The sequence below is a fragment of the Mobula birostris genome, chromosome 4, assembly GCF_030028105.1.
Source record: "Mobula birostris isolate sMobBir1 chromosome 4, sMobBir1.hap1, whole genome shotgun sequence".
NCBI lineage: Eukaryota > Metazoa > Chordata > Chondrichthyes > Myliobatiformes > Myliobatidae > Mobula > Mobula birostris.
The window spans coordinates 205,361,205-205,380,256 of NC_092373.1; the positions used below are offsets into that span (position 1 = coordinate 205,361,205).

The 19,052-nt window shown below is 48.1% G+C and overlaps 1 protein-coding gene and 1 long non-coding RNA gene across 8 annotated transcripts in view; one reads left to right on the plus strand and one right to left on the minus strand.

Annotated features, from left to right (window-relative positions):
- Window positions 1–19,052, plus strand: part of LOC140196899 (uncharacterized) — a 54,846-nt gene that overhangs the window by 12,054 nt on the left and 23,740 nt on the right. The window lies entirely within an intron of this gene.
- The window catches only part of LOC140196898 (tetratricopeptide repeat protein 31-like), a 63,861-nt gene that overhangs the window by 5,420 nt on the left and 39,389 nt on the right, over window positions 1–19,052 (minus strand). For 6 of the 7 annotated variants that reach the window (XM_072256819.1, XM_072256818.1, XM_072256822.1 and 3 more), the window contains 9 exons: window positions 16,968–17,189; window positions 15,726–15,851; window positions 14,784–14,832; window positions 13,599–13,689; window positions 7,541–7,682; window positions 5,587–5,691; window positions 4,731–4,818; window positions 2,716–2,854; window positions 808–882 (listed from right to left, as the gene is read on the minus strand). In XM_072256819.1, coding sequence (XP_072112920.1) covers window positions 808–882; window positions 2,716–2,854; window positions 4,731–4,818; window positions 5,587–5,691; window positions 7,541–7,682; window positions 13,599–13,689; window positions 14,784–14,832; window positions 15,726–15,851; window positions 16,968–17,189 — 1,037 coding nt within the window. The remainder of the gene's footprint in view (window positions 1–807; window positions 883–2,715; window positions 2,855–4,730; window positions 4,819–5,586; window positions 5,692–7,540; window positions 7,683–13,598; window positions 13,690–14,783; window positions 14,833–15,725; window positions 15,852–16,967; window positions 17,190–19,052) is intronic. The other variant, XM_072256820.1, reaches the window with a different exon arrangement.

The window sequence follows — 19,052 nt, forward strand, 5'->3', positions numbered from 1 at the left end:
CACCCACAGACCCACCTGTACCCCGTACTGACAGACACAGGCTCCCACCACCCACAGACCCACCTGTACCCCGTACTGACAGACACAGGCTCCCACCACCCACAGACTCACCTGTACCCCGTACTGAGAGACACAGGCTCCCACCACCCACAGACCCACCTGTACCCCATACTGACAGAGACAGGCTCGCACCACCCACAGACTCACCTGTACCCCCTACTGAGAGACAGGCTCCCACCACCCACAGACCCACCTGTACCCCATACTGACAGACACAGGCTCCCACCACCCACAGACTCACCTGTACCCCGTACTGAGAGACACAGGCTCCCACCACCCACAGACCCACCTGTACCCCATACTGACAGAGACAGGCTCGCACCACCCACAGACTCACCTGTACCCCCTACTGAGAGACAGGCTCCCACCACCCACAGACCCACCTGTACCCCGTACTGACAGACACAGGCTCCCACCACCCACAGACCCACCTGTACTCCGTACTGACAGACACAGGCTCGCACCACCCACAGACCCACCTGTACCCCATACTGAGAGAGACAGGCTCCCACCACCCACAGACCCACCTGTACCCTGTACTGAGAGACACAGGCTCGCACCACCCACAGACTCACCTGTACCCTGTACTGAGAGACACAGGCTCGCACCACCCACAGACTCACCTGTACCCCGTACTGAGAGACAGGCTCACACCACCCACAGACCCACCTGTACCCCGTACTGACAGACACAGGCTCAGACCACCCACAGTGCCCCAAACTGCACCTGCACTGATGTCTGACTCACGTTTCAAATATTACGCGCAACGATTCTTCGGTGATGCGAGTGGTCACATTTCCAATCCAGACCGGAAAGAGTTTGCTGGCAAAAGACAAGTTTTCTGCTGTTAGAGGCAGAGGTGACGTAGAGACGACTCCACACAGGGTCAGTACACACCAAGCACAGCCCAACAGTCCTCCCGGGTCTCTGCTTCACATGCAGCCCCTGGCTCCCAATGTCCCGAGCTCCGGATTCCTACCCTGGTCCCAGCACGCAGAAAGCTCAGCAGCACCTCTACTTCCTGAGCAGGCCAGTGAAATTCAGTTCTGTCCTCTTTGACCGGACGCATCTCGGCTCGGTATGGCACAACTGCTCTGCCTGTGTCGGCAGGAAACCGCAGAGAGCTGTGGACACAGCTAAGCACATCACGGAAACCTGTGTTCCCTCCACGGAGTCTTGTCTGACTTCCAGCTGCCTCAGTAAAGCAGCCAGTAAAATCAAAGACACCACCCACACCGAACATCCTCTCTTCTCCCTCTCCCATTAGGGGGAAGATACAAAAGTCTGAAAAGCACGTACCATCGGGCTCAAGTACAGCTTCTACCCCACTGTGATAAGACTACAGTCCTAAGGCTGAAAAACTGGATTATTCACCCCACAATCTACCTTGTTATCTGCCTGCACTGCACTCCCTCTGTAACTGTAACACTTTATTCTGCATTGTTATTGTTTTCCCTTCAACTGCCTCAATGTGATGAATTGATCTGTGTGAACAGCATGCAAGACAAGATTTTCACCGTAACTCAGTAACCATGACAATAATAAACCAATTTAGCAAATTATGAAACCTCTCTTTCCCTGGAGTCCTGGTGCTAAATCTGATCTGGCAGTTGTTCCTCCTGGCCACAAAGGGGATTTACTCTCTATAATAATAATAATAATAAGGGGGGGGGGTTCTCATTGAAGTCTATCGAAGAAAGAAGGGATGCAGAGAGGATGTTTCCTGCAGCGAGAGAGTCTAGGACCCGTGGACGCAGCCTCAGACCAGAAGGACATCACTTTAGAACTGAGATAAGGAGGAATTTCGTAAAGCAGAGGGCAATGAATCTGTGGAATTCCCTGACACAGACAGTTGTGGGGGTGAAGTCATTGGGTATATTTAAAGTGGCAGTTGGTAGGTTCTTGATTAGTGAGGGCATCAAAGGTAACAGGGAGAAGCCAGGAGAATGGAGTTGAGAGGGATAATAAATCAGCCATGAGGGCAGACTTGATGGGCTGAATGGCCTAATTCTGCTCCTACGTCTTATGGTTAAAGAAACAAGCGGAAACTACTCATGATCTGAAGGTCCATTGATTACAGAGATACAAAGCAAGGACACCACTGGAAAACTGCAGTGATGGGCTGACCTGGGCAAGAAGATGCAGGAGTAATTGAGCTGTAATGTCACCCACACTCGGGTGGACGGGGTGGGGAATGTCACACACTCGGATGGACGGGGTGGGGAATGTCACACACTCGGATGGGGGGTAGGGGATGTCACACACTCGGATGGATGGGGGGTGGGGAACGTCACACACAGTCGGATGGGTGGGGGGGTGGGGGATGTCACACAGTCGGATAGATGGGGGGTGGGGAATGTCACACACACAGTCGGATGGACAGGGTGGGGAATGTCACACACACTCAGATGGATGGGGGTGGGGAATGTTACACACACAGTCGGATGGATGGGGGTGGGGAATGTCACACACACTCGGATGGATGGGGCACTGAGATCCTCCAGCATATTGATGTGTGTTGCACATGTGACTAGATCTTCACTAAATGAGTCTCCCTTCTACAAACATTCTGTAAATACAAAGAACCATACTGCACGCTCCGTTGATGTTATAACCCCACACAGTGGAGGCTTCCCTTTCCTGAAGAGCACTCACCGTGGCTGCTGTGCTGGCACGGAAACCACAGGTTTATGTTTTTGCTGGTTTGAATGTTTCTTCACACGTACAAAGTCCTTATCGTCTCCGTTGGCTATGGATATGCTTGAGTTTATATGGCTATTTCGAGGTTTCTGAGCTGTGGTAAGGATAGAAGAGGTCAGATAGGGGAGAAAACTGGCTGTATCACCAAAGTTGGTCATAGAGTCAAAGAACACTTCAGCACAGAAACAGGCCTTTCGGCCCACCTAGTGCATGCTCAACCCCATTGATCTGCAGCTGGACCATACATCCCAAATCCCTCCCGTCCACGAACTTATCCCAACTTCTCTTCATTGTTGAAGTCAAACCTGCGGCCATCACTTCCACTAGAAGCTCGTTCCACACTCTCACCATCCTCTGAGTGAAGTAGTTCCCCCCAAAACTTCCCTTTAAATATTACAACTTCATGTACGTAGAAAAGAGTACAGCACGGGGTATGCCCTTTAACCTAATCAAAGATCAATCTGACCCCTCCCTCCTGCGAAGTCCTCCACTCTTCAAACAATCATGTACCTATCTAAGAGTCTCTTCAATGCCCCTAATGTATCTTCCTCTACCATCACCCCGGCAGTACGTTCTACACACCCACCATTCTCTGTTTAAAGAACTTAATTCTGACATCCCTCCTATATTTTCCTCCAATCACGTTAAAATTATGCTCCCCGGTATAAGCCTGGGAATATTTTAATTCAGTTAGTGTTTCGTTACTCTTGTATCTTAGTGACTTGCTGTCATTATTGTACAGCTGTGGCACTTGTAATGGCTCATTAAGGTTGTCACAGCCGGAGGAGGTAGTGGCGATAAGCTCCCACTACCTATTACATGCTCTGTATGGTGTGCGTCTCTGACAACAAAGTCCAGCTCCTGGCCTTCACGTGTGGCGTAGCTACTAAGCCTGATGGAACCGTTTCTACTGACAGGATTAGGGTCAACAGCTGGTCACTGGCGCCTTAAAACCAGTCGCTCCAGGCAGGTGGGGTTTGTCAGCTGTGGTTGGCAGCTCATCTAGGAAAAGGAAAATTCCTGTCTAGAAATTCCACTGCCTTGTGGCTATACCCACTCATGGGGAAAACTCTGAGAAAACACCTCAAGGAAAAATCTGGAACTGGAGTGCTTAAATCAGTCCTAATCCCGCGATGTCACTGGTGCCAAACTGCATCAGTCTCTGCCATTCCTCTGGATTCATCAGCTGCGTGGAGAGGGAGAGCCTGCTACCTGGGCAACGGCTTGTTCTCCATGTCGTACAGCCCTGGCTTGTGTATCACATAGACAGCTGGGATGCAATATCCATGGCTGATCCCAGCCAACAGAGGGCCTCAAGTAATAAACTCAGGTTGGTGAAAACACAACAGGAAGAGCATGCAAACTCCACACAGTCGGTGCCAGGGACAGGTCTGAACCCACACCTCAGGAGCTGTGAGGGAGAGGCACCTTTTTATTTTGCGATACAGCACGGTAAAAGGCCTTTCCGGCCCAACGAGCCCGCACTGCCCGATTGCACCCATGTGACCAATTAATCTACTAACCCGTACTGTGGGAGGAAACTGGAGGAAACCCTTGCAGCTGCAGAGAAAACGTACAGACAGCAGTGGGAGCTGAACCTGGATCACTGGCACCGTAGGGCGATTTGCAAACCGTGACCCGACCTGTGCCGGCCCACTCCCGCTGTGCAGTCCTCTCGGATTCGGGGGGAGGAGAGAGATGAGACTAGCTTTGTCACATTAAAAGACTGAAACAGTGAATAGTGTCAGTTGCATCAATGATCAACACACACTGAGGATGTGCTGGGGATGGGGATGGCCCGCAACTTCCGGGCCCAACTAGCATACCCACAACTTACTAACCACTACCCGTCCCTGGAATGTGGGAGGAAACCAGAGCACCTGGAGGAAACCCACGAGTACAAAGAATCCTTACAGACAGCAGTGATGATGGCTGGTACGCCGAGCGGCGACAGAGAGGGCAGCACTCACCTGAGGAAGATAATGCTTCCAGTGCCTGATCCCAGTTTCCGTGGATCTTCAGAGTCTCTTCACACTGCTGCTGTGTAAAACCTCGCTCCTGCAATCACACACAACAGGTTTCCCCAGTCGCCATCTCTGTGACTCCCTCGTCCTCCCACTGATGGCACTTACCCTGCGACCATGACAGGTGCTACACTTGCCGCACACCTCCTCCCTCACAGTCTTTCCAGGTGAGGCGGCACCTCACCTGTGAGTCTATCAGGGGTATCTACAGTATCCAGTTCTCCTGGTGCGGCCTCATCCACAGCAGTGAGACACAACAGAAACTGGGGGATTGTTCTGTCTACCACAAAAGGCAGGATCTCCCGGCAGCCACCCATTTCAAATTGACTTCCCTTTCCCATTCTGATGTGTCAGTCATGGTCTCCTCTACTGCCACAGTGAGGCCACCTCAAGCTTGAGGAGAAACACCTCATATTCCGTCTGGGTAGTCTCCAACCTGACAGTATGAATATTGATTTCTCTAATTTCTGGTTATTTCTTCCCCCTCTCTCCTTTTCCATTTCCCCATTCTGGTTCCCTCTTACCCCATCAACCCCCTCCTCTTTCCATTTCTCGCATGATCCAATTAGATTCCTTTGTCTTCAGTCCTTTACCCCTCCACCTTCTTACATAACCACCCCTTCCCCAGCTTCTCCCCCTACCCTATCACCTGCCAGCTACCACCTCCACTTTATTCCAGTGTTGGGGGGGGGGGGGGGAGGGTGAACGCATCCCACTGCATGGACTGTACCCAAACACCCCCACATTCTAGTCTTTCAATAACAAAAACCCCACCACTCACAGGGCTTCCCCCAATACTCACCATCAGGAGTTTAGTCTGTACTTGATGTAATTCAAATTCTGCGTCTTTGCAGGAACTATCGATTCTCAGCACCTGCTGAAATGCCTGAATGGCCTCTGTATATCTCTGCGGGGGAAAGGACACACCAGGTTACACAGACAGAGGCCTCTGGGACTCTCTGTGGGGGGAAAAAGGCAGACCAGGTTACACAGACAGGGACCTCTGGGACTCTCTGTGGGGAAAAGGACACACCAGGTTACACAGACAGAGACCTCTGGGACTCTCTGTGGGGGAAAAGGACAGACCAGGTTACACAGAGACCTCTGGGACTCTCTGTGGGGGAAAAGGACAGACCAGGTTACACAGAGACCTCTGGGACTCTCTGTGGGGGAAAAGGACAGACCAGGTTACACAGAGACCTCTGGGACTCTCTGTGGGGGAAAAGGACAGACCAGGTTACACAGAGACCTCTGGGACTCTCTGTGGGGGAAAAGGACAAACCAGGTTACACAGACAGGGACCTCCGCATCTCTCTGTGCGGGAAAAGGACAGACCAGATTACATAGACCGAGACCTCTGTGTGTCTCTCTGTGGGGGAAAGGACAGACCAGGTCACACAGACAGAGTTTTCTCATCTCTCTGCGTGGAGAAAGGATAGACCAGGGGTCTGTGTTGGGACCGCTTTTGTTTATGTTATACGTCTACCATTTGGGTGATGAAGTTGATGGCTTTGTGGCCAAGTTTGCAGACACTACAAAGATAGGTGGGGAGGGGGATGGGTAGTGAGGAAGCTGAGAGGCTGCAGAAGGACAGGTGAGGAGAATGGGCTAAAAGGTGGCCAACAGAGTACATGTCGGGCAGCGTACGATCATGCACTTTGGTAGAAGGAACAAAAGCACAGAATGTCTTGTAAAAGGGAAGAAAATTCAAAAATCTGAGGTGCAAAGGGACTTGTGCAGGATTCCCTAAAGGTTAATTTGCATGTGAGGGAGGCAAATATAATGTTAGCATTCATTTCAAGGAGACTAGAATATGAAAGCAAGGGGAACATAAGGAGAAACCTTTTCACTCAGAGGGTCATGAGTGTGTAGAACAAGCTGCCAGAGCAAGTGGTACACGTGAACTCGAGTTCAACGTTTAAGTGTAGTTCGGATAAGTACATGGATGGTAGGGGTCCCGGTCAAAGGTAGTAGGCATTTTAAATGGGTTGGCATGGACTAGATGGGCTGAAGGCCTGTTTTAGTGCTGTACTTTTCTATGACTCTAGGGAAGTAAAACTGAGGCTGTATAAGGCACTGGCAAGGCCTCACTGAGTATTGTGAGCAGTTTTAGGCCCCTTATTTAAGAAAAGGTGTGCTGACATTGGAGAGAGTTCAGAGAAAGTTCACGACAATGATTCTGGGAATGAAAGGCTTATCATATGAGCAATGATTGAAGGTTCTAGGCCTGTACTAACTGGGATTTTGAAGAATGAGGGGGAGAAATCATATTAAAACCGATTGAATGTTGAAGGGCCCAGACAGAGTAGATGTGAAAAGGACATTTTCTTTGGTGGGGGGGGGGGGGTCTAGGACCAGAGGGTACAGCCTCAAAACAGAGGAAAGTCCAGTTAGAACGGAGATGAAGAGGAACTTCTTTAGCCAAAGGAGTGGGAATCTGTGGAATTCATTGCCACAGGCAGCTGTGGAAGCCAACTCACTAGGTGAATTTACGGTGGAGGTTGATAGATTTTTGATTAGTCATGGCGTAAAGGTTACATACAGGAAGAAGGCAGGATAATGGAGGTTGAAAGGGAAATGGACTAGCCATGTTGAAATGGCAGAGGAGACTCAATAGGCCGAATGGCCTGATTCTGCTCCCATGCCTTATGTTCCTGTATCCCTGAGGGGGAAAAGACAGACAGATATCTCTGCATATCTCTGTGGGGCAAAGGACAGATCAGGTTATACAGACAGAGACATCAGATGTCTCATACCTTCACTCCAGCCAGAGCACGAGCTTTCCTGAAGTAACCCTTTGGCCAGGAGGGGTTCAAGGTCAGTGCAATGTGGGCGTCATTCAGCGCCAGGCTATACTGCTGCAGCCTCTCGTAGCAGTAGGAGCGGTTTCCAAACAGCCTGCCAAGGGAAAGGACACAGACTAAAAAACAGGTTTAATGTCACTGACACGTCATGAAATTTTGTGACAGCAGCACAATGTAGTACATAAAATATATTATACACTATAACAATATAACCATATAACAATTACAGCACGGAAACAGGCCATCTCGGCCCTTCTAGTCCGTGCTGAACTCTTACTCTCACCTAGTCCCACCGACCTGCACTCAAACCATAACCCTCCATTCCTTTCCTGTCCATATAGCTGTCCGATTTAACTTCAAACGACAACATCGAACCTGCCTCAACCACTTCTGGAAGCTCGTTCCACACAGCTACCACTTGTTTGAATCTCCCCCACTCTCAATGGACAAAGCCTATCCATGTCAACTCTATCTATCCCCCTCATAATTTTAAACACCTCTATCATGTCCCCCCTCAACCTTCTACGCTCCAAGGAATAAAGACCCAACTTGTTCAACCTTTCTCTGTAACTTAGAAGATGAAACCCAGGTAACATTCTAGTAAATCTTCTCTGTACTCTCTCTATTTTGTTGACATCTTTCCTAAAATTCGGTGACCAGAACCGTACACAATACTCCAAATTTGGCCTTACCAATGCCTCATACAATTTCAACATTACATCCCCACTCCTATACTCAATGCTCTGATTTATAAAGGCCAGCATACCAAAAGCTTTCTTCACCACCCTATCCACATGAGATTCCACCTTCAGGGAACTATGTACCATTATTCCTAGATCCCTCTGCCCTACCATTTACCATGTATGTCCTATTTTGATTAGTCCTACCAAAATGTAGCACCTCACATTTATCAGCATTAAACTCCATCTGCCATCTTTCAGCCCACTCTTCTAACTGGCCTAAATCTCTCTGCAGGCTTTGAAAACCTACTTCATCATCCACAACTCCACCTATCTTAGTATTATAACAAGAAAGATATATTAAAATAAGATAAATAAGTAGTGCAAAAAAGACAGCAAAAATAGTGAGGTAGTGTTCGTTGTTCATTCAGAAATCTGATGGCAGAGGGGAAGGAGTTGTTCCTCAATCATTGTGTGTGTGTCTTCAGGCTCCTGTACCTCCTCTTTGATGGTAGCAATGGGAAGAGGGATTGTCCCGGGTGGCGGAGACCCTTAATGCCTTCTTGAGGCCTCATCTTTTGAAGATGTCCTTGATCATGAAACCCCTGCAGCGAGCACACGGCAGGACCAGGCACAATGGAGGTCACCCCACGTGGGAATCCTCCCCCTCTGCATTACACACTAGGGGTAGAGGGTGTAAGACGGAACAGTGCCGTGCCACAGGTTTTTACAAGACCAAGTTATGAAAAGACTGGGCTAATAAGATGTACTTTAGAAGAATAGTAGATTAAAGATCACCCTTATTTGTCACATCAAAACATATAGTGAAATGCATTGTTTTGCATCAATCATCAACATAATCCTAGGATGTTCTGGGAATAGCCTGCAAATGTCACCAACATAGCATGCCCACAATTTAATAACTCCAACTCATATGTCATTGGAATGCGAAACCAAAGCAGCTGGAAGAAACCCACACGGTCACGGGGAGAACATACAAACTCATTACAGACAGCGGGAGGAATTGAACCTCAATTGCTGGCGCTGCAGAGCGCTACGCTAACCGCTACTCTACCGTATTGCCCATAGTGAGAAGGGTCATCGTAGCAACCTTCAAAATTCTAACAGTACCAGACAGGACATCCCTCGAGGGAGGACGCTCTCGATGGCTGGAGCTCAAGAAATGGGGGTGGGGTGGGGGGGTCACAACTGGGGATAAGGGGTAGGCTCTCTCAGAGGGAGAATCCCGAAGGGTCTGTTCCCTCGCTGTACTGTTCTGTGCTCCATGCACACCCTCTCACAAGTAACATTAAGCACAGAACGAAAACAGGCCCTTCGATCCACAGTGTCCATGCTGACCGTGATGCCAAATTAAAACAATCGCTCCTGCTCACACAGTGATAAGAGGCATAAATCCCATGGAGAACCAGACGCTTTTCCCCAGGGCTGAAGCGGCTGACAGGAGGGGGCATAATTTTAAGGTGATTGGGGAGAAGTAGAGGGGGGAGATGTCAGAGGGAGGGTTTTTTTTCCCCAGACAGAGAATGCTGAGTGTGTAGAACCCCCCGCCAGGGATCATGGTAGTACAATTGAATTGACTTCATTATTTACATCCTTCATATACATGAGGAGTAAAAATCTTTACATTACGCCTCCGCCTATATGTACACTGAGCAATTTATAGTAACTTGTAATAAATAGTATGCACAACAAAGACTGTCAATATAACAAAGAAATATAATTGTATCAGCATGAATTAATCAATCTGATGGCCTGATGGAAGAAGCTGTCCCGGAGCCTGTTGATCCTGGCTTTTATACTGTGGTACCATTTCCTGGATGGTAGCAGCTGGAACAGTTTGTGGTTGGGGTGACTCAGGTCCCCTATGATCTTTCCGACCTTTTTTACACACCTGTCTTTGTAAATGTCCTGAATAATGGGAAGTTCACATCTACAGATGCGCTGGGCTGTCCACAACACTCTGCAGAGTCCTGCGACTGGGGGAAGTACAGTTCCCATACCAGGCAATGATGCAGCCAGTCAGGATGCTCTCTATTGTGCCCCTGCAGGAAGTTCTTAGGATTTGGGCCCATACTGTCAACTGTCTGAGGTGAAAGAGGTGCTGTTGTGCTTTTTTCACCACACACTGGTACGTGCAGACCACGTGAGATCCTCGGTGATGTATATGCTGAGGAACTTAAAGCTGTTCACCCTCTCAACCCCAGATCCATTGATGTCTATAGGGGTTTAGCCTGTCTCCATTCCTCCTGTAGTCCACAACGAACTCCTTTGTTTTTGCGACATTGAGGGAGAGGTTGTTCTCTTGACACCACTGTGTCAGGGTGATGACTTCTTCTCTGTAGGCCACCTCATTATTATTTCTGAATAGGCCAATCAATGTAATATTATCAACAAATTTGTTTAGCCCCCTACTTTAATTTCTGGACACCCATGACTGTGCCGCCACAGTACACAGCCCTGTGGGGCACCTGTGTTGAGGGTCAGAGGGGCAGAGGTGAGGGAGCCCACTCTTACCACTTGCCAGCGATCTGACAGGAAGTCCAGGATCCAGCTACACAAGGCAGGGTGAAGGCCGAGGTCCCTGTGCTTCTTGTCGAGCCTGGAGGGAATTATGGTGTTGAATGCTGAACTGTAGTCCAAGAACAGCATTCTCACATAAGCATCCTTCTTCTCCAGATGTGTAAGGATGGTGTGTAGAGCTGCAGCTATTGCATCATGTAGCGATCAGTTGTGTCCGTATGTGAATTGTAGGGGCCCAGTGTGGGTGGGAGCACGCTGCAGGTGTAGTCCTTGACCGGCCTCTCAAAGCATTTGCTTATTATTGAGGTGAGTGCCACAGGACGCCAGTCGTTCAGACATGTTAACCTGCTCTTCTTAGGTACAGGGACAATGGTAGGCATTTTGAAGCAGGAGGACACTCTACACTGGGAGAGGGAGAGATTAAAAATTTCTGTAAACACATCTGCCAGTTGTGCTGCGCACATCCTGAGTACCCGCCCTGGGATGCCGTCCGGACCTGCGGCCTTGCGACTGTCCACTCGGAAACACCTGCGTACTGCAGCCTCAGAGATGTCTAAAGTGCAGGTTGCTTCGCTGGCTCTCCTCGGGGGCTCAGTGTTGGCGACATCAAACTGAGCGTAAAAAAGACTCAGCTCACCTGGGAGAGAGGCAGTGATGTTGGAAACACCACTGTGGTTAGCTTTGAAGTCTGTGATGGTGTGCAGACCTTGCCATAAGCTGCGTGTGTTGTTGGTGGAGAGTTGTGTCTGGACCTTGTCCCTGTATTGTCATTTTGCTGCTTTAATGACTTTGCGCAGATCGTAGCTGCATTTCTTGAGTTCCTGTTGGTCACCGGCCACATAAGCTCTGTGTCGGGCAGTAAGTGCTGCTCGCACGGAACTGTTAATCCAGGGTTTCTGGTTTGGATAGATCCTGACCGATTTTTGGGGGACAACATCCTCAATGCACTTCCGGATGAAGCTCGTGATTCCTTCCGTGAACTCGGAGACATCCTCATCATGAAAAACATTCCAGTTGATGTCATCAAAGCAGTCCTGTAGCATGGAGACCGAATGGTCAGATCATCAGTGGATGGTTTTAACTACGGCCGCCTCTTGTTTCAGCTTTTGTCTGTACCTCAGCAGCAGCAAGGAGGAGTGATCCGACTTTCCAAGTGGTGGGTGGAGGAGCGCTTTGTAAGCATTGTGGGAGGGACAGTAGCAGTGGTCGAGTATGCTATCTCCCCATGACTTTAGGCAGCGACGTTCTATTAAAGTCTCCGGCAACAGTGAAGGCAGCCTCTGGGTGTGCAGTCTCCAGGGTGCTGATGTTCTTGTACAGTTCCTTGACAGCCAGGTCAGTATCAGCCTACGGCGAAATGTACACTGCTGTGGTAATAACAGCTGGGAACCCCCTAGGCAGCGAGAAAGGTTTACACACCAGCAGAAGGTACTCCAGATCCAGGGAACAAAAGGATTTGAGTGCATGCATACTCCAGGGGTCACACCAAGCATTATTGACTATGAAGCATACCCCACTTCCTTTACTCTTCCCAGAGAGGTTTTTGACCTGTCTGCCCAGAACAGAGAACACCCGGCAGGCTCAATGGCGTGATCCAGTATCTCCTCCATCAGCACAAAACATTACACTCCTTTGTGTCCCACTGATAGGAGGTTCTGGCTCTCTGTTTGCACAGCTTGTTGTCCGGGGACTGAACGTTAGCCAGGAGTATGCTAGGGAGAGGCAGCCAATTTGCGCGCCGTCTCAGCCTCACCAGGACACCGGCCCTCCTCCCTCACCTCCGAGGTAACGGCAGTGTAACAGATGAGGCTCCCCTGGATCGTGCTACAGGGGTTCCCAGTGTAGAAAAGGCGGCATGTGGTTGGTAAATGCTGTCTTCCTGATGTTGAGAAGAGTCAGTCTATCGTATCTGATGTGACTATTAGCTACTTGAACAAGAAGTGCGAAGGAAATTGCTGAAATTAGCAGTATACTGTAACGTTGGAATGGAGCTCGCAACACGGCCACTGTATGCAGCGCCATCTATAAAGGTAGATACATTAGGGACATTTAAGAGACTCTTAGATAGACACATGGATGAAAGAAAAATGGAGGGGTATGTAGGAGGGAGGGGTTAGCTTGATCTTAGAGTAGGCTAAAAAATCAGCACAACATTATGGGCTGTTCTATGTTCTAATGTCCACATCCTTCTATTTGTGGGATTGACAGCAAGACAAGGGTTAATGAGTGTCTAGGCAAGGATAGACTGCAAACAGCCCAGGCAAGAGAGATTTTGAAGAGCATAGCTTCCCTTTCTACAGCAGGGGACTGAAGCCATTTCACTTACAGAGATGAAATAAGGATATTACTGAAGGGTGCAAGGGGCGCACACACAACGACTGAGGGACAATTACTAACTTCAAACTATCATCGGTTGTCAGCTTGTAGTTTTTATTGACTTGTAACATCTGCATTGAGAGTGGTGATTGGTCTCGCAAGTTAATTTAAGCATACACAAGGTTATCAAATGGTCAACATCCATAACTGCTAGTCATTTCTGTATAAAAATGGCATTTCTCTGTACAGAATTCTGAACAATATGACAGGGCCATGCTGCTCTCCTTGTGCACAAGTGAATAAAGTGTGTTTGAGGAACGAGTGAGAGTTTTCAGAGTCCAGTTGATTGGTGACAACACATTCCCTGCCCATCTAAGAGCCCTTTAAACATCTATATCAGTGCTCTCAGTGACATACCACACCCTAGCCACCCCCACATTCAGCTGGCAGCTGTGATGGGTAAAGACACTTACCTGTATTCCTTTGGATCATATTTAATCGCTTCCGTAAAGTATCCCACTGCATCCTCGTAGCGCCCCTCGTTAGCCATCCTGTTACCCTGTACTGAGCGAAGCAATATACCATTCAACAGGACTGGAACACCAGCACCCTCAGTCTATCGAATGTACTCTCTCCAGCCCAATTATTACATCCCAATTCTACACACAGCTTGCTGAAGTCAGTCTGCATCGCCTGATCTTCTATAGCCGAAAGCAAGCAGAGGTGCTCCCAGATATGACAACCCTGGCTGGAAAGTGTCTTCACATCAGTACCCCACTCTCCCCACATTTACCCCTTCACAGTGTCAGATTGTTTATCATACCTGTGAGAATTCAAGAGTCTCTGTGACCCCTCAACCACCCACCCTTCAGTATCTCTCTCCAAGTAACTGGTAACTGCCTCTACTCTCGCACCTCCTGTGTGCCCATCACCCATTCACCACTTCCCCAATCCTACTCTGTCCCACAGTGAGTGGTTTCAGCCACAGACCCACATTCTCTCTCTACTGCACCATCCCTCCCACACCACCGTGTCTCACTTTGTTTCCCCTTTCCGCCTCCCCCCTTCTACATTAACCTCTCTCCTCCTGTTCCCTTTCCCTCCACTCCCACCTCCTCTCTCCCCCTTCACTCCGTTCTCACCTCTCTCCCTCATCCCTCCTCATTTCTGTTCTCAACCACTCTCCCTCCATTCCCACCCCTCACCATTCCCATCTCTTTCTGTTTCCAACTCGACCCTCTCTCCTCCAACTCCTCCTCCATTCTCTCCCACTTCCTCTCACCCACCATTCCTACCCTCTCCCTCCATTCCCATCCATATCCTTCCCTCCCACCCATCTCTGCTCCCACACCCCCACTTCCATTCTCTCCCCCGTTTCCACCCCGCTTGCCTCCATTCCCACCTGTCTCTCATCTCCCAGCCCTGTTCCCCAACTCCTTGCTCTTCCCTTTCCATTCCTCCCCCCTTATGCTGCCTGCCCCTCTCCACTATCCCTTTTCTCTCATTCCCCACTGTCTCTGTGAGTGAAACTTCACAACCCCCACCCCCGTGTGTGTGTCTCCCAGCATTAATTACCTTTACTGCACAAGTCCTCTACCCATGACCTGAGCTTGTACACCTACTCTAACAAGATCTCGCCAGGCCTGACTCCAGCTTACCTGCCAATTCCAAGATCTTGGCATTCAGTGTATTTGAGTCCACAGGCTGCTGACAAAAGGGGAAAGCAACAGTAATTAATATGCGATCTTCCCATTCCTACTAACAGAGCTCCTCCGTCACTAAGACACTTGTGATTGATTATTATTTGCATGAGGGAATTCATAAATTGGTAGATTACTGTTATACGTACTGAGGTACAGTGAAAAGCTTGTCTCACATATTGTTCATACGGATCATTTCATCACACCAGTGTTATCGAGGCAGTACAAGGGAAAACAATAACAAATACATGGTTCTCTGAAAGTGGGGTCACATGTAGGCATGGCGGCAAAGAAAGCTTCGGGCCTGTTGGCCTTGATCAGTCAGGGCCCTGAGTATAGAGGTGAGATGTTGTGCTGCAGTTACACAAGGTACTGGTGCAGCCGCATTTGGAAAACTGTGTTTAGTTTTGGTCACCTTAATATAGAAAAGATGCCATTAATCTGGATGGAGTGCAGAGGAGATTATTGGGAATTGAAGGACTGACTTAAAGAGAGAGGTTGAACAGGTTGGGAATTTTTATTCAATGGAGCGTTGGAGAATTAGGGGTGATCTTGCAAAGGTGCATAAAATCATGAAAGGCATGGCTAGAGTGAATGCACACAGTCCTTTCCCCAGGGTTGGGGAATAAAGAACTAGAAGGCACAAGTTTGATGGGAGCATAGGGTGCTCAGTATATTGAACGAGCTGCCACAGGAGGTGGTTAAGGCAACTAAAGTAACAATATTTAAAAGAGACTTGGACAGATGCAGTGTTACGAAAGAGATATGGGCCAAACATGGGTAGACCAAGCATGGACCAGTCGGGGTGAATGGCCTGCTTCCTCGCTGTACCACTGAATCTGAATCTGAACTTGGTGGGGTAATAGTTACCAGTCACACAGTGGCCGTACACTTCCTTACCTCTTGTTTCTTTTCCGCTTTCTTCTTCTCAGTCTCCTTCCTCTCAGCTTTGGCTTTGATGTTCATTTTACGCTTTATCTGACTGGCGGCTTTTGAGACAAAACAACTGGACATGTCCCATTCATCCTGTGGCGGGGGGAAAGGGGAGGAGGGGTCAGATGTAAACCCATCCTCCAGCTCACAGCCCCAGCCTGCTGCTCGGGACAGGAGCAAGGACAGAGACATGGTCACAAACCCTTCTGGTAAACACCCTTCCCTGCAAAATGATCTCTTTTTCCAGCCCAAGGTTGAACCAGACCATACTGCAGCAGGGTTGGGTATCAAATAAATCAGTTAACTATATTATAAATATTATATGAGGGTACATCTTCATATACTTTCATCATCATAACGAGTTGTGTCATATGAAGCAGACAATTGCATTCTTTCAGTGACCACGATTGATCTTGGCAAATGCTTCTACAGAAGTTCTTTGCCACCCCAGTCATTATCAATACTCTTCAGAGATTATCTGTCTGGCATCAGTGGTCACGTTGATTTGCCAGAGGGCTATTGGACTATTAAAATAGTAACCTCATGCCATCTTTAAAAAAGTTTCTCTCCCAGGCAGTTAGTCTGATCAAACATTCTCGTTAGCCTCCTCCCCACCCCACTCTGTCACCCCCGTCACTGCACTGTGAACTTTTTAAAAAGCTGTTTACATTGTAAATACGTGATGGTATTTATATATTCATGCACATTTTATTCCATATTCATCTTTTAATCTCTAACTTTATTCCTGATATACAGAATGAAGAATTATAATTGTTCAATGTTGCTATTTTTGTTGCATGTCACACCCTGATCAACACAACACAGTAAATTCCTAATCCATGAAAATGTATATGGTGAATAAACTTGATCCTTGATCCATTAAGGCCATAAAGCAAAGGAGCAGAATGAGGCCATTCAACCCAGTGAGTCTGCTCCATCATTCCATCATGGCTGATTTATTATCCCTCTCAACCCCATTCTCCTGCCTTCTTCCGTAACCTTTAATGTCCTGACTAATCACAAACCTATCAACTCCCACCTTAGAGATACCCAATGACTTGGCCTCCACAACCATTTGTGGGAATGCATTCCATAGATTAACCACCCTCTGGCTCACCTCTTTTCAAAAGGGATGTTCATGTATCATGAGGCTGTGCCCTCTGGTCCTAGACTCCCCCACTATAGGAAACACACATGGATGAGACTTACCTCAGACTGAGAGGGGGATTTATCGGCTGTGCTCTCACTTTCACCCTCTTTGTCCCGCCTCACGTTGCCGGGTTTAGTAGCCACTTTCACACTGTGCCCATTCCTACTGTTAGTGCTCTGTTTCTTGCATGCTAAAGGGTCTTTCTCAGGTGAGGCAGTGACATTTTCGCTCACTTCACTATCCTGCTTCCCATCTGTACAGCTTTCTTTCTTTACACTTTTCTGTAGGTAGAACAGACTAAACATTAGCACAAAGTTTTTCAATAGTCTGTGAACAGACAGACGATGAATACTACCCTGGAGCACAGGTTAACATGTCACATCACACAGTGGCTTATTTATTAAGTATATCTGTACGCCTCCTCATTAATGCAAATATATAATCAGCCAATCATGTGACAAAACTCAATGCATAAAAGCAAGAGATGGTGAAGAGATTCAGTTGTTGTTCAGACCAAACAATAGAACGGGGAACACAAAATTCTCTGCAGACGCTGGGGTCAAAGCAACACGCTGGAGGAACTCAGCAGGTCGGGCAGCATCCGTGGAAACGAACAGTCAACGTTTCGAGTCCTGGCGAAGGGTCTTGGCCTGAAAAGTTGACTGTTCGTTTCCACGGGTGCTGCCCGACCTGCTGACTTCCTCCAGCGTGCTGTGCGTGTTGAATAGAATAGGGAAGAAATGACTTGAACTGGGGAATGATTGTTGGTGCCTGACGGCGTGGTTTGAGTATCTCAGAAACAGCTGATCTATGTGTAAAAAAAATTGCCCACCACATCTCCTTTGAATTACCCCCTCATCTTAAATGCATGCCCTCTGGTATTAGACATATACAACCCTGAGATTCATTTCAGAGCAAGTAGAAAGAAACCCAATGGAATCAATGAAAAATTATACACAAACAACCAATATGCAAAAGACAACAAACTGTGCGAATACAAAAAAAGGTAAAAGTTATCCACGCCTGTTCAGAAACCTGATGGTGAAAGGGTAATTATTTAATAACTGTTCCTGAACCTGGTGGTATGTGACCTAAGGCTCCTGTGCCTCCTCGTTGTTAAGTTTCCTGGTACAGTCCAATTGATTTCCTTCACCTTGTAGCCATTCGGTCGGAAAGATGTGCGTAATTATCTTATTTCCTCAGGGAGACTGTCCTGGTCCGAAATAGTTTTTACACGGTTAATCGAAGTAGAAAGAACTGCTCTACATTGGGAGGTGTGATGGTGGCTGGTATTGTTGAGGCACAAATCCTTGTGAGTGGGTTTCTGATGGATGCCATAGCCGAGACTACTGTTTGGTTTCTGTCACATTAGAATGTTCAGGAACGGGAGGTAACCATTCTTCTCCAACTCCATCGTAAATTGAGTGTTTGGATGTATATATTTAGAAGGTTGTGGAACTGTTGCGAGTGCCTGGAGTCCACGTGCTCATACTACGGAGATGTTGTCGATGGATCTGCAGAAGCATTTGGGGTGCAAGGGTGATGAACTCAGAGCCCTCTCCTCAAAATCCTCCATGTAGAAATTAGCAATAGCCAGCAGCAAGGCGATCCCATGGCCACATTGTTCGTTTGTTCATAGTTGTTACCCATATAAACCAGGTATGTCGATGTAAGGGTGTGTTCAAAAAGGTCAATGGTCATCTTATCAAACATTGACCGCAGGAGGACCAAGCTATCCTTAAAGAAAATTCTCATGAACAGGGACACCACTATCCAGGTTTAGCTGAATGTTGGTTGTCGTTTTAATGAAGTTGGTCAAGTTCCTGATGTGACGCTCACAGCCCCCAACAAAGGGAGACAGCATGGTCATTAATTGCTTAGTGAGGTAGTAAGTCAGATAATCTACCCCACTGACAATAGGCCCAGGGAGGAAGCCTCCCTGTGTATCTTCGGGAGCCCATAGAGTCTTGGTGATACCAGTGCCTGAGGCAGAAGTGTCTTGCACATGTTTGCTGGCAGTCCAGATTTCTTCAGTGATGCGGAGGTCATCCTGATAATTAAATCCGTGGGATCCCGCTGCAGAACTCAGTAGGTGGGATCATCCAGAATCTGCTGGACTTTCCTGTGCTATTCCTCCAAGGACA